We start from the raw sequence: 15230 nt of genomic DNA on the forward strand, positions 1-15230 counted from the left end.
GACACAAAATTATACATATCTCAATATATATATATATAGGAATTACAAAATGTTTAGAACAGATATGTTAAATAANCACCTTGCACGCGTCTCAGCACTTTCTTCCATACCCGACTGTTAACCGACTGAACAGTTTACATTCATTTGTTTTCGAGACGCCGCGCATACACATACTTCCACACACTGATACCCGCATACAAGTATCTCTACTACCATCTACTACATCTAATCCAGTCCATGACACAAAATTATACATATCTCAATATATATATATAGGAATTACAAAATGTTTAAAACAGATATGTTAAATAAATGATATCATAATCATATATATATAGTTGAGAATTTTGGATCTTAATAGCCGAAATAATGTTATAGGAACACTAAATTTACCCTTGGAATTAATATTAGAATAATTATATATTTATTTGATGGACGATTTCAAAGATATTCATCGATACGCTCTTGCACGCGTCTCAGCACTTTCTTCCATGTTAACCGACTGAACAGTTTACATTCATTTGTTTTCGAGACGCCGCGCATATACGTACTTCCACACACTGATACCCGCATACAAGTATCTCTACTACCATCTACTACATCTAATCCAATCTACCACACAAAATTATACATATTTCAATATATATATAGGAATTACAAAATGTTTAAAACAGATATGTTAAATAATAATGATATATATATATAAGAATTACAAAATGTTTATATAAAGATATAGGAGGGATTCGGAAATACAAAAGTTTACTTTTTTCACACACAACAGCTATACACATATATTATCCTCTGAAGACCTTGAAAACCTACTCGCACGCACGCTTGTTGTCAACAGACCCTTCCAGATGCTTCTAACGACTGCCAATCGTCTTTTGTCCCAAATAAGGCCTGGACGCTCTCTGACGCTTTCACACGCATTCACATGTACAGTGTAAATGTATCATCTTCCTAACAGTTTAGAATAGATATGTTAAATGAATGATATATCTTTTTGTACGGTCGAAGCGAAGAATTTGAGGTGTTGAAGTGAACATTTTCTATGTTATAGTGCAATATAAACAACGCAATGTTGACATTTGTGCGATTAAATGGCAGTTTAAACGGTTGTTTAATTTATTCAAATATTCGTTGCAAAGCAGCTAATTAAACGAATAAAGGGATCCTTTGTTGGAACGAGTTAGAACGGGTAATTCGATATTTTGTCAGAAGCATCGCTTCTTCAATCAGTGGCGATCCCATCGAGGGCAATATCAAAGTAATTTCATTTTATCCAGGCAATTCTCTCTTTTTTTTTTCTCCTCGCAAATAAAAGTTCGCGTGTCTCTCAGCGGGGATGGTAACAGAAATACACGTGACCATTTCTGTCGCAGGAAACGAGATACTGTATCGCGATGAAGCTGGAAATCTCCTGATCTATAATGTCACATCGAGGAAGCCGAGGAAAATCTTAGACTCGAGTAATAACGTGAGTATAACGTGTTTCTCCTCTGTTCTTTTGTCCACTGTCAACAGGAAATATCTCTACTTGTCGAAAAAATATTCCACTTCTTCCAATTCGATATTCATTTGTACATGTTTGATATTCGATTGTGTTTATCGTATACGTAACGTTTTAAGATCAATTTAGATCCAATTTCAAGCTACGGATTAAATGAACATATGCAGTTCATATAAGTGACATGCTTGATTAAAAAAAAAAAAAGAAAAAAGAAAAAACATAAATCTGGGCCAATTATCGCGTACAATATATCTGCAATATGATTTACACAGGATTTGTTTGTGCAGAAATATTGTACGTACAAAAATAGAATTAGGTAGCGAACCTGTTGATAAAATTACGTCGTTCGATTATCTAAATTTTATTTTTATGGAGAGGATTAACGAAATCCTACGTGACGTTGCAATAAATTTCGCAAAAGATTCTCTAGAAATATAATGTCGTGGGATTAATATTTATTGTGGTCTACGTTTAATTTTCAGGCGCTGATATCGAGCTTCGATCATCAGCTCTCAGCCGATCGAAAATACCTTCTGCTGGCCCTCGACTACCAGAAGGTAAGCTACATTTACGCGGTACATTGAACTAGAATCCGGTCTTTATCGGCGCCAGGAGCTGGCAGAAATGAAAATTTCGCCGTTATGATGCCGTGGATGGGCCGGAACTGCGAATAAATTTCGAACAGACTGACCGACGAAATTACCTCGTTTGATAGGTTTCGATCAATACTCGCACCTGCTAGTCATTTACATCGGCGAACAAAAGTGGACCAACGATAGGCGAATTGCAAAATCGTTTCTAACATACCTGAAAAAAAAATGGTAAAAATGGCTCGAAGGAAACTTGAATGCAAACAAGAAGTAAAAAGGAGAAAATTAAGCAAACTCTCGGCGATGAAGATGAACGATCCTCTCGCGATGAGTTCGATGAATTCAATTCGAGTTCCGGCTTCAAACTTTTCCACCGATTCTAGTGGAACCAAGAATTCCGTTTTTCAAGTTTTCTTTCGTCCGAGGGAATTGAGGATTCATTTTCAGAAGTTTTTCTTCGTTAAGCCGAGCTAGGCGATTCCATTTTTCGAATCTCCTTTATTAAGGCGACCCACAACCGAGTTTTGGATGTATGTAAATATGCCAAACTTCACGAGCAATTTTCTTCCAAACTACTTGTCCAAATTGTATAACTTACGCTCGAACAAAATTTCATCGTTCTATTCAAAAAGTCAGAATTTACGGTGAAACATCGATTCATCGTTATTGTCAATTTAATATCGTCAAATTAACTTGTATATTTTAATCCTCGTGATCTCGGGAAAATTTATCCACTTGCAGTTCTCATTATCGTAATCAAGTAAAATTTGTCTAATCTTGTTATTTCACTATGATTTACATCGACATAAAGGAATAACCTTTTTTCCTAGTTTTGCAATCATGAGTTTCTTTGACCCTTGTACAACTATAATTACCATTCTTTTATTATATTTGTTTCACGAAATGCGAATCAGCTTATTCACGAGTGAACTTATTACTGTAGCAAGATTTACGGAGAAAAGCCACCTCTTTCTCTTATTTTTGAGTTATAAGCTGTTCTTTTAACCGCTGACCTATAGTTTTCGTTCTTCGAGGAACTTCGTTCACTGTTGCAAGACGGGAATTTCATTTGGCGCATTACATCGGCAACTTCGTTTCTTAGCAAGTTTAACGCATCGATCAGACTGTAGACGTTGGCGTACGTTTCGATCTGAATGTGTAGCAAGATAATGGCCATTATGGACTCGTTGTTACGGTTCTCCATTTCCTGGTGTCTGCTTCCGGTGTATAGCGATCGTATTCGAGCCGGTTTACAAGGGAAAATAAAAGGGCCTCCTTGCTGCACTATAACGCGGGACAGTTGTTTTATCACCCTTGAAGTTTACATTTGCATTTAAATGAATCGAAAGCCGACGCGGCGACGAGAATAGGATCCGTGCTTTTTTTTCGGCCTTGGTTACCGTGAAAACGGTTGGACCTCCGGATTATTTGAAATTCACCGGTTTGGCCGTGGAAAAACACCGAATTTCGTTTTGAGGTTTCGATACCGTTTTTCCGCTAACACCTGTCGGTTTGCTTGCTTCGCAAACTCAATTACGTATCTCGTTATTGCAAAATAATTGCGCGATTTGACGCGTTGCATATCAACGCGATCAGCTCGATTTACACTATCGAAACATGGACATAATAAAAGGAAATGAAAGTAAAACGTAACGCAAATAAAAGGTACGGGGGAAATTTACAATGAAAATGATACCTTTTTTGATTCGTTCGAATTCAACGAGTAAACGAAATTTCTTCTCCCTGTCAAGTACACGATGGATTTCTATGCGATTCTCTATTTTTATTAATATAACCAAGGAAATGGAACATTGGAATATTATTTAGATTTTTCCACGTTACGTGGATTTTCTGTGTTTTCTTTTTTGTTCTTTGAAATTTTTATTGTAAATCTATAGAAATCCGCAGTCTGCCGTCGAATATTCGCATATTTTAGCCGATTTCTAGCAGATAAATGTTGGCAAAAAATACGTAAGAGCGTTGCCCGGCTACTTTCGAGAAACAGTATATTTATTTAATTCCGATCCGCTTCCCGGATGTTATTTGGAACAATTTCTATGGCGTTATTTCTAGCGCGACTTTTCTAGTAGCCGAAAGCAAGCCAATTTTTCGATGTTCCCGCGCGAACGAGGATTATCAAGTTTCGAAGTTATATCGAGGCTGGGAAAGTTTGCCGCGCGTATCACCAGATATAGCGAGTAGACTTTTAGCCCGTATCGAACGCATCGTGTGTGGCCTAGTTCGCCACTAATAAACCGGAAAATGTGCCAGAAATTACGACCCTGGAATATTTTTGAATCGACTTGTCGATGCAGCATGAACTTCCTTCTCTGCTACTTTACTCGTGCAACTTACTTTTCAAAATCGACTGTGCCAAAATTGGGTCCAACTTCAGCTTGGGTTAAGGTTAGCTTACGACCAGACTTCTCGACCAACGTTTCAATCTTTTCTTTCCAACCCGCGATGCTCGAGGACGACACGAGATACAAGGTCGATTTAAATTATCGAATTCTTTTCGTTTCATTCCCGTTACTCGTAAAAGAAGAAAAAGAAAGAAAAATATATATCTCGGTCGTACATCTCTGACGTGAAAATTGGATTCAATTCAATTCCTGTACACGTGAATTATCGAAACTCGAAGTTATCTCTGGTCGCCAGTGGTCCTATTAGATTCCGTTAAGACGCCGTGTGGGCCACTCGACGTAAATAGCAAAGTGATCATCGATGACGAATGCGACCATACGCAGAATGTTGTTGGGACACGTGTTCCACTGTAATTCCTAGCGCAGAATGCCAAAGCACGGTGTGCGTGGAACAGATACACACCAAATACCATATAATGCCTGACATGCATAGCGCCTACGCAGGCGGACGATGGTTCTGGCTTCCTAGTCTCCTCTCGCCATTCAGCACCACGCATAATCGACCAACAGGAGGTAGGTACCATCCTACACACTGCCTCGGCCCAATTGCATACATTATAGGCTACTGTATCCCAAATCTCTTCTACCCTTCAGCCCTGTCTCGCAGTTACACCCCTCTCCACTTATCTGGTTCTCACAGTATTTCTCTCGGAAGAACAGTCCTTTTGTTTTCTCTAATTTTATGCGTTTCTGTGGAACGTGCGCTTTATCAGTCGTGTACGTGGTTTACTTAACCAAGTGAGTGTTAGGCGGGAACGTTAGTCGAATATAAAACGCTAACACGTAAAACGTAGAATACGAAATAATGGAAGAAATCGATCAACGAAGTATGTTTATGAATTCATGAATATTTTTCTAATGTGAAAATTGTGTAATAGTGTTTCTCTAATGACATATATTACTGTCGTAGTTTTTCTTATTTCTACAGTTCTTGCCATAATTCTAAAGTAGCTTCTCATATGTCTGAAACGCGTTGAGAAATTTCCAAATTCGAACTAAACGCTATTATCTAATTTAATCGGAGTAGAACGTCGTAATTATAGTTCCAAATGCGTTTTCATATCCAGTAGAGTTAATTTCGAGTGGAAAGAACGAGCGTCGGGGCAGGTAGTTGTAAACTTTCGGCTGGTATTGTGTTTGCTCGGGCCACTGTGAATGCAAAACGAAACAGCGAAAGAAGAAAGGGAAACCGAAACTCTATCCTTGACACCCGAATCGCGTTCGTTCGTCGATCGAAAGGCGAAAAATTCAGCGAATCGCGTGGACATCCGCGACGATTTGTATCGAAGTGGCGTGTTTATCGTAGACGGTTCGTTAAGGAGCGGCACGAGAACAGAATGGATCCTCCGGTTGGAAATCCAGCTGGCCTGCACAGTCATACATAACTCAGGATTTCACGTGCAGCGGTAACAGGATGGTCCGCGGATCGTTGCCGCTGTACACGCAGGTCGTGGAACCGAAATGCCGGGGCACGGTTCGCGTACAAATGTTGCGAAACTAGGAGCTGAAGAGTAGAGGGGCGGAGAGGGGAGGAGAAGACTGCGAGGGTTGCTGGCGAAATGCAGACAAATAGGAAAAGAAGAGGACACGGACTGGATGAAGGGAGGCTGGCAGTGGTACGGGCGACAAAACGAAGAGAAGAGGCGGAGGCGAGAGCGCAGCCGGTGCAACGTGATTCTAAAATAAATCTATTGGATTTTGAATTTGAATACGGGACACGAGCGCGGCCGACGTTGTATTACGTACAGGAACACGAATAGAGGCCGTCTAAACAGCTCACAGATATTGCTTTTTGAAACGTACACAGGGTCTGGTGCGCGCTCGATATATGCACGTCGATTGGCGTGCTGAATTTTTTATCTGCAAGGCGAAAGAGCGCGTGGTAATTTCGCTCGATGTACATGTCGATTGGAAAATATTACAGCTTCGTGTTTGAGTTTGTTGGAAGGTTGTTGTTTCATGACATGATTAAGAACGATTGCCATTTTTTTTTTCGTTGAGAGAGAGAGAGAGAGAGAGAGAGAGAGAGAGTTACAATTTACAGCTGGCAATGTTTTATTTAGAATCAATTTCACCGATGTCATATAATAACGAGATTTATCGCTTGTCGAGCTACACATGACGTTTTAAACGTCAATTGTGCAGATAGAAATTTGGGAATGAAATTTTTTTAAAGAAACAGTTCAGCACTAGGACACGTTCATAGGGACACGTGATCATCGTTCGTTAACGTATAATTATCATTCGTAATTTCGTCGCTAAATCAAAGTCGGTCAGAAGCAAGCAAATGGCCGGATATTTTCTAGGGCTATATATATATATATATATATATATATATATATATATGTATATATATATATATGAAATCGAAGCGGAGAATCGGTTTTCGAAGGAAGAACTCGGTGTTCTCCACGAATTTTATACGACCCTCGAGGCGTTCTCCAGCGTCTCATCGTCAAAGGATCGCCTGTAATGAGGCCTGCCCCGAGCACTGTCCTGTTTCTCGAAATCCTCTTAATTCGCGCCGGAATAGTCATTTCCAACGGTTCCCTTCAGGTACTTGCTCCAGTTTCACAACTGCGAATATCTCGATCGCTTCCTCCTTCTCGTTTCTTTATCCGTTTATATTTTTCGCTCTATTCTCGATAGTTTCGTGGCGCGGACTTTTATTTGCCAACGCTATCTACGATGCATCGAATAATTTCGTAGACGTTGGTCTGAAAAAAGTTTCGTCCTTATGATACGTAGACGGGGAGAACCGAAGAAAGTTTCGGGATTAAAAAGAAGCGCGACGAACGGTGCTTGGGGCGATATTAGTTAAAGGAATTTCAAGGGACTGTATTTACGATATCGCCGCGTGATTGCGAGGGAAGCAGCCATCGCGGTAAGCTGTTTGGTCTACCCTTCTGGACGATACGATGCAGCTGCCGTTGAAATGCACGCGGAGACCAGCCAGCGGTTCTCAGCTCTCTCGAATATACCTCGTCGAATACTAATGCGAGGTTTGAAATTCGTTCAGCTTTCCGTGCACGAGCCCGAACGAGTCCTCCCCGCGGTCCTTTTACTCGTTTTCCAATTGAAATTACGAGCCCTCGATGAGCGTGATGTCCGATTCCACGGCTGTACAGCCTGATCCAACACTGGCTGACTTTTCAACCACAGTGCGTCTTTGCTGCGTTTCAGGGTAAATACGAGCGTGGATGAGATGGTATCAGAATTCGTTTAATACCTTTGTTAATGGCCGTGTGTTTTTGAGGCTGATTCGACGATTTCATTTGTAGATTTTAGACGTCGTTGGAATACACAGTACGATAAGCAATTTTGTACGTTTGTTTTGTTAAATATGATCTCATATCCTTGAATTGGTATACGAAAATAGCAGCTTAGGTTGGACTCTCTTCGTTGGTGTCTTAAATGCGAATTGTAGATTCAATTATAGGTTAGATAAAAATCATGAAATAAGCAAGTAGGTTAAGTTAGGATTGTTCTCTTGGCGTCTTGTATTTGCGCAGCTTAAGAGTGTACCGAGAATTTAATTACAGATTGGAGGACAATCGTCAAATAGACAAGTAGGTTAGGTTAGAATTCTTTTATTGGTGTCTTGTGTCTACGTAGCTTAAAAGTAACTCGAGGATTTAATTATAAGGTAGATAAGAATCGTCAAATAAGCAAGTAGGCTAGGTTAGAATTCTTTTATTGCTGTCTCGTATTTGTGTAATTTAAGAGACAATTTGAGAATTTAATTATAGGTTAAATAGATATCATCAAGCAAATAAGTAGGTTAGGTTAGAATACTTTTTATTTGCCTCTTGTACTTGTACGTTTTAAGAATGAACCGAAGATTGAATTACAGGTTAAGTAATCAGTTTTGTACTTTCGCTGTTAAATATAATTTGATGCTCTTGAGTTGGTATGTGAAGATGATAAGTCAGATTAGAAACGAGGTGCTTAACAAGGCGATTTCTTTTCCTCGGTCTTTTGATATTAAAAGGGGGGCGGGAAGTTGGAGTAATGGGAGTGGGCACGGCATTACCGGCACGCAATTAATCATAGTGATTAATGCCATCCTGTGCAGCAATTAATGCGTGTAATTAATGACAAATGTTATTATTATCGCCGAGTCACTCGGAGTGAACGATCAGACGTAGTTAAGTGAGCCTCCTCACGAGCGAACGAGGAAACTCATCGATTAATTCGATACGTAAACTCGACCCACAGATCGACAATATCACATCGCATTAATCTTTCAATTTCCATAATTCAAATTGTTCATTTCTATCTTTATTGATACGATCGAACATGACATCTTTACACGTATTGTATCGTCTAGATCCAAATGGCTATTCGTGCTTCGTACTAATCTTCTACTAAACGTATGTTTGCAATAAATGTTTCATCATTTCTGTATACATTTCCATATTGGTTGCAAATTTCGCCGATATAATCACGACAGTCGTGTTCCATTACAACCCTAATGAAATCTTCGAATGTTTCATGTAACGCGCGTAACATATAGATACGAAATCTTTTTTTATGCAAATATTCAACTACTTTGATCAGCGTAACAACGAAGATGATGTACCATTACGGTGCTAATGACATTTTCAAACAATTTCTCGCAACGCGTACAGGATAGATACGAAATCCGTTTTATGCTAAATGTTCAACCACTTTCGTGAATCGATGGTAGCCGAATATTAGGAAAATCGGTACGAGCGAGAGGCCCCCTGTATCAGATGAATCGCATAAATAAATTAATGAAAGAACGTCGATCGTACGTGGCAATCAGCGATCGAAACGCGGCCTCTTTGGTTCGCGGTAAATAAACGCGCGCGCGTCAGCTGGAAAAATAATACTAATTGGAGCGAGGGAAGCTCACAATGGCCGTCTAATGAATTTCCGGTTGCGAGTGTACACGCGTAGACAAGTTTGCTGATTATTGGAATTTTCCATGCGCAGGTTAGCGCCGACAGACGGACAGGGAGGAATAGGGTAAACGAACACAAAGAAGGAGGAAGATAAAAGGATAGGTAGAGCGAGAAAGAGGGTGGCACACGACTGAACACGAATAGAAAGGTTGCCTCGTGGCAAAAAGGAAAGCTACGAAAGAGAATATTGCTGCGCCGCCATCCGGTCCTTGCATCATTAGAGGATGCTCCGCTTGCATGATACCATGTCACGTTGCTCGCCGCATAATGTGTACCTTCTGCGTGGAGTTTTATCTTGCGACGTGTATCGCGCGCATTTAATGAAGTCACGCCGGCAAGTTTCAAACACCCACGGCGGAAAATCGGTCTCGTGCCGCGATCTCTGCTCGTTAACGCCGTGTGCCATCCCCTCGGTTGCTCGTATTTTTCTTTCTTCGCTTTCCTACACCACCCTGCTCCGTGTTTCCCTTCTTCTTTTTTTTCTGGAATAAGAAAAAGTATTTATCGGAGGTTTACCGTAAAAAGAAAGAGCTGTTTGACACGGTTTCTTATGGTAGTCTGCTTGATAGATCGGTTTACAGATGTTTTGTATAGCGTAGTTTCAGATCTCGTTTTTTAAGCTTTTGGAAAATTTAGAAGTTATTGGTACCTTGTTAATGAACTATAGACATTAGGTCGTCCGAAAAGTGTCTTTTATAACAGTGCACCTTTATACAAACGTGAAACGTCTGTGAAATGTCGCGGTGTTTATCTCAACAGAACAAAATGGGTCGTATGTAATTCGACAAAATAATATAAAACAAAAAACGTTGTACGCTTATTATTTCCTCATAAAACGAAAGAAACTTTTCAGACAACCTAATACTTATGCTAATTCATACTCTCAGGAATACGATTAAAAATATGGAACTTGAGTAGGAGAATATTTGCATCGTTGTATCTAGCAAATTTTAACTAGCGCTATACCACGAGATTCTCCGTAAATGTATAAATGTTGGTGGTCTACTAGCGAGAAATTGCCAAAATTCTCGAATAAAGCGCTAACTTGAGCAACTAACCGAACGCAAATTTTTTGGATATTGAAATAAATGGAACAGGTCGAAGTAAAGAATTCGCGATCGCTTGCTGGTACTTTGGTCTTTTAAGCGCGAGAATCCAGGCTTACTTTTGCGTGAAACTGTACGGTGGTGGGGGAGGAGGGGTAGAAAATCGCGCGTTATTTTGTAGCAGCGGAACGATAAACGTCGGATGTCGTTATAATGCAGCATAGTCGGTTATCAGCGCATACTCCCCCGACACGATGTTTACACAATGCGTCGTCGTGCTTTTTGCACGTCCAATAAATGTTGCCGTGTGCCCGGCATTAATCATAACGCCGATCAAATTGCAATAAACGCGGGGGAAATAAAAAAGACGTCGACACATAGCGTTCTATCGTACGAATCCAATAACTTGGATCGCTAAAATCTCATTTGCATCCAACGGTATGATACATTTACAATTATTACGATTTTATTTTAAAAAAAAGTGAAAAATAAAAAAAATAAAAAAAACAGTGTGCCAAGTTAATTTACCAGCGTCCAAATTTTACGCTATACGCGTATTCACGAATTCAAATCAATTTTGATATAAAAGTTTTACTTCGTTGCATTCGATCACTACCCATACTGATTCGTGAAAATGTTCGATCGTTTTAAGCGTCGTTTAGATTTTCCTCGTGTCCTCGGATTGACATAATTCTTTTCTATTGTATCATACTGACACGACATTTTCTAATCCTCTTTATTTCCAAATATTAAGTTGTCCGAAATGTTTCTTTCGTTTTATAAGGAAATAATAGACGCGCAATGGTTTTTGTTTTATATTAGTTTATTGAATTATGCACGAACATAAAAATAGAAACAGAACGAAATGGATCATATCTAGTTCGATAAAATAATATAAAACAGAAATTATTGTTCGTCTATTTACACCTTATGAAACGAAAGAAACTTTTCGGACAACCTAATATATCTCAGAATACGCGAATGAATGTATCATTCTGTTTGCAGAAAAAGATGCAAAATCATAATGATTACATAATCGGTACAAACTTGTACGTTCTAAATTTATCTTATAAATAACGTCTAGAACGCTTTTATTCCTCAATTCGCACGATCCAGATATCGTTCACGATCCACTTTTGATTCACCAGGGAACACTTGTTCCTTCTACGAAGTCCAAAGGATAGAGTGTCCCTTAGACGTTTTCAAAGGTATCCATTAAGCGCGGAACAGCTAAATGACGAGCAGGGAGGCTATAAAGCTCCGTGTACCTGGTTCTCAACCGATGACCATGAAGATTTAACACTTCTGGTCATCGCGAAGAAGTTCCATCTTATTTATTCAACGCACATCCACTTCATAGAACCGGATCACATAGCTTTCGTTCAAAGTCAATTCTAATCTGGTCACGTTGCTCTGTAAAATCGGTTGTAAATGATACCCTAGTAATCACCCTTTCTTTCTCTTTTACTTTTCGTGGTCTCCCGAACGAAAGAAATGCCCGTCAGGTGGATCGGGACCATTTTATATTCCGTTTTACGATTTTGCAATTGGAGGACGAATGATCGGAGAGCAAAAGGAGAATTTCGATGGAATAGGTTTTATACCAGCGATTTGTGTGTGATTTCGTGGATCGTTGATGGGATTAAAGATGGCGGAAGCAGCGATTGGATCGTACGAGGGTCATTTTGTCGGTTGAAACTTCCATAGAGGAATTTGTGTTTGTAAGCGAGGTAGAAGAGGTTGGATTCTCGGTTTACTCGCATCCTCAAGTCTTGTGACCGTGTCGTAGATTGGAAGTGCATTGGAGAAGAAATCTCGAGGCGAACCTGTGATCGTCACACTGCTTAAAATAATTAGAGGATTTCTTTCCTATCTATTTTATCTTTATATCCACCCATTGTGTCTGTATATTCGCTCCCAACGATTGTATCACAGTGTATGCTTATCACCACAGAGTAGGCAATTTTTATAAACGCTTCTTGTGTCTGTACGTTTGTATTTAACGATCGTGTCGTAGTCAATCTTCGTCGTAGCAAGTGTTCTTCCGTTTGCAACGATATCCGTAGAAATAAAACGCTTTATCCATGTCCGATTGGATGAAAAGATTGTGAAGAATTTCTTGTTCAATCTAATCGAACATCGTTGGATCGTAACATAGACTACTGTAGGATCTACAATTAGCTTATTAACAATAGACCGATTAAACATATATTGATTAAACAGGAAACGATGGTTGTTTAACGTGAACTAATCACAATAACGTATTATAATTAAGACAGCTAGATAGTTAACACTAGAACTACCGATTGTTAACACGAAGCTATTTCTACCAAAACCAGTGAAAATGACTGGTCTTTAAAAAATACGTAATAATAGAATATTTTTATATTTGTTGATTTATTACTTTCTTACAGAAGAAATGTTCTATGTTATGTAGTACATGTTTGGTATTATTAATCCATCTGGGGCCATCGTCCCTAAACGAGGGTTGACGCATTTATAAAATTGCAGAATTTCAAGTGTTTCTAGTGTTAGCATCTAGCGATCGATTTGGAATTTTCTTGATAATCGATATCATCATATCGAATGATACGCAGTAAAAATTTAAAGAACGTGTGGGAAGTTGTTGAAAACGAGGAAACTGGTTAATTGGGGTTCGATAAACAGATTGCAGCACCCTTTTACACTTTGACAAGTACCGGTCATTTTCACTGGTATTGGTATAAGTGGCCTTGATACAAAATTATTTCCAGTTTGAGTATATAAAAAAGAAAGTAAAATTCATTATATTATTCTTTTAGTTATCGTTGCGAAAGCCATTACATCATCGCGGGAAAAACTATGACATAAAGTAGGAATTTTAAAACAAAATTGTAAAACCAGTCGATTTGACTGGTGTGGTAATTTTAGTGTTAATTTGCAACTCTCTTCGCCACGGATCCAACGCTCTCTCTCTCTCACGCGGATCACACTCTCTCGACAAAGCTAGTGTCACGTAAAATTTATGATAAAAAAAGGAGTAGTTGAGCGATGACTTAACTTGACCGTGATTTTATAATTTTGTAGGCTTTTATTCACGAAAATGATTAAGTATAATATTGCAATGAAGTAGCGAAGTTCAAATCACGGCCAAACTGTACACAAGACTCAAGACTCAAGATTAAAAGACTCTTCTTGGTCGAATGCTTGCAGTTCTTATATGTTGCGTTTGTAGGTGTCGAGGGGCAACGGGCGGATCCTAATTGCCCTGCGTAATGGGGAAAGTGTAACGTTGGGCCACGTGCAAAGGTCAAGTCAAAACCTAATCGTTCGCTGTCGGGTAGTATAGAATGGCGTGGATTTGGGTATGGTCGTTGTCACACTAGCAGCACTATCTCCCTGACTTCTCGATTCACACTCTCTGGCTTCTCAACTCACACTCTCTGGCTTCTCCACTGATACTGTTGATAGTTTCGCCCGATATCTCTTAGGCCTTTCGTCCACGATACTGCACTACATATAACGTGATAAATGTAAGAACAAGGCGATTGAATTTCACGGGCAAATATTTCTCTAACGCGAAAAATCGCAATATACGTAAAAGATTATACGTACGAAATTACAGCTTCGCCCCGACGAGTAATTATATCGAAGACAGCGATCGATTATTCCTACGCGTTACGGTGGAAAAAGAGAAAGCTGGAACGAAACGCGACGAAGAGGAAGAAACAAGCATTTTGCTCGGACTTTTCGAACGAGACGGATCATTTCGAAGCGTAACAGCTGCATCGTGGTAAAAAAAAACACTGTCTCATTAATTCACCGCGGGTTGGCCGATTAATTAATCATTACGTTTGCGGGACGTCGGATGAATGAGCCAGCTAGATTGAAAACGTGCTCCAACCAGCACGTAACTGCAATGAACTATGGGAAACGGATGACCGATCAATTACCGCGGAACCCTTTGACGGTGGTCACAAAGAACAACGGACTCGACGCCGCGCCGCGAATCTGGTCGAGAGTGGACGACAAGAAGCCCTTAGCAAAATTCCACCATGGACCCGTCCCCATTAAAATGTCAACGCGATCGAGCGTAACGCAAACTGGTTCTGCGTATCGATTTCACCTGAACTCGAATTCTCTTCGTCCCCTTCTTCTCCTTTCCTTTCCTTTTCACTTTTATTTTTCATTCATACCGGTTCCCTTTCTTTCGCGTTTCTTTCATCTTCGTTCTGCTATCTCTGATCCTTCTCATTCTCCTAGCTTTCGGTTCTACCAATTCTTCATTTTTGTTCGTTCGTATATTTTGTTCTATTCGTCGTTCCTCTGCTTCTACCTTTGATCCTTCTGTGATCTTCAACGACATCAATTTTTCATTCTCTTTAATCTTCTCCCCTTTTCATTTTTTCCGATTTCTCTTTTCTCTCATCTTTCATCTTCTCGCTGTCGCGATTCTACCTAGCTTTGACTATATTTCAATTATAACGCGGCAATTATTTTTTTCTCAGTCTTCCTTCATCTTCGCTTTTCCCCGTTTCACGACGATGCCTTTCCTGCTTCTCCTTCTTCCTCCTTCGTTCATCCTTGCTTCGAACCTCGTTGTTTCTGTATCCTGCAATCACGCTAATCGATCCTCCCTCTTCTCTGTCGCGTTCCTTTCATTTCTTCTTCGTCTTCCCTCTATTATCTTGCTCTCTCGTTTTTCCGATATCGGTAATATTCGATCGCAATTATTTACGAACCGGTGTTTCCGC

At 39.7% G+C, this 15230-nt stretch overlaps 1 protein-coding gene across 10 annotated transcripts in view; it reads left to right on the forward strand.

Moving 5' to 3' along the window:
• LOC122570308 (venom dipeptidyl peptidase 4-like) overlaps nt 1-15230 on the forward strand; it is a 296735-nt gene that overhangs the window by 83475 nt on the left and 198030 nt on the right. For all 10 annotated transcript variants that reach the window (XR_006317782.1, XR_006317783.1, XR_006317781.1 and 7 more), the window contains 2 exons: nt 1383-1477; nt 1993-2067. Coding sequence is in view for 7 of the 10 variants with exons in the window: in XM_043732434.1 (XP_043588369.1) it covers nt 1383-1477; nt 1993-2067 (170 nt within the window). In the remaining 3 variants the exon portion in view is untranslated. The remainder of the gene's footprint in view (nt 1-1382; nt 1478-1992; nt 2068-15230) is intronic.

Source organism: Bombus pyrosoma, linkage group LG8, assembly GCF_014825855.1.
Source record: "Bombus pyrosoma isolate SC7728 linkage group LG8, ASM1482585v1, whole genome shotgun sequence".
Classification (NCBI taxonomy): Eukaryota; Metazoa; Arthropoda; class Insecta; order Hymenoptera; family Apidae; genus Bombus; species Bombus pyrosoma.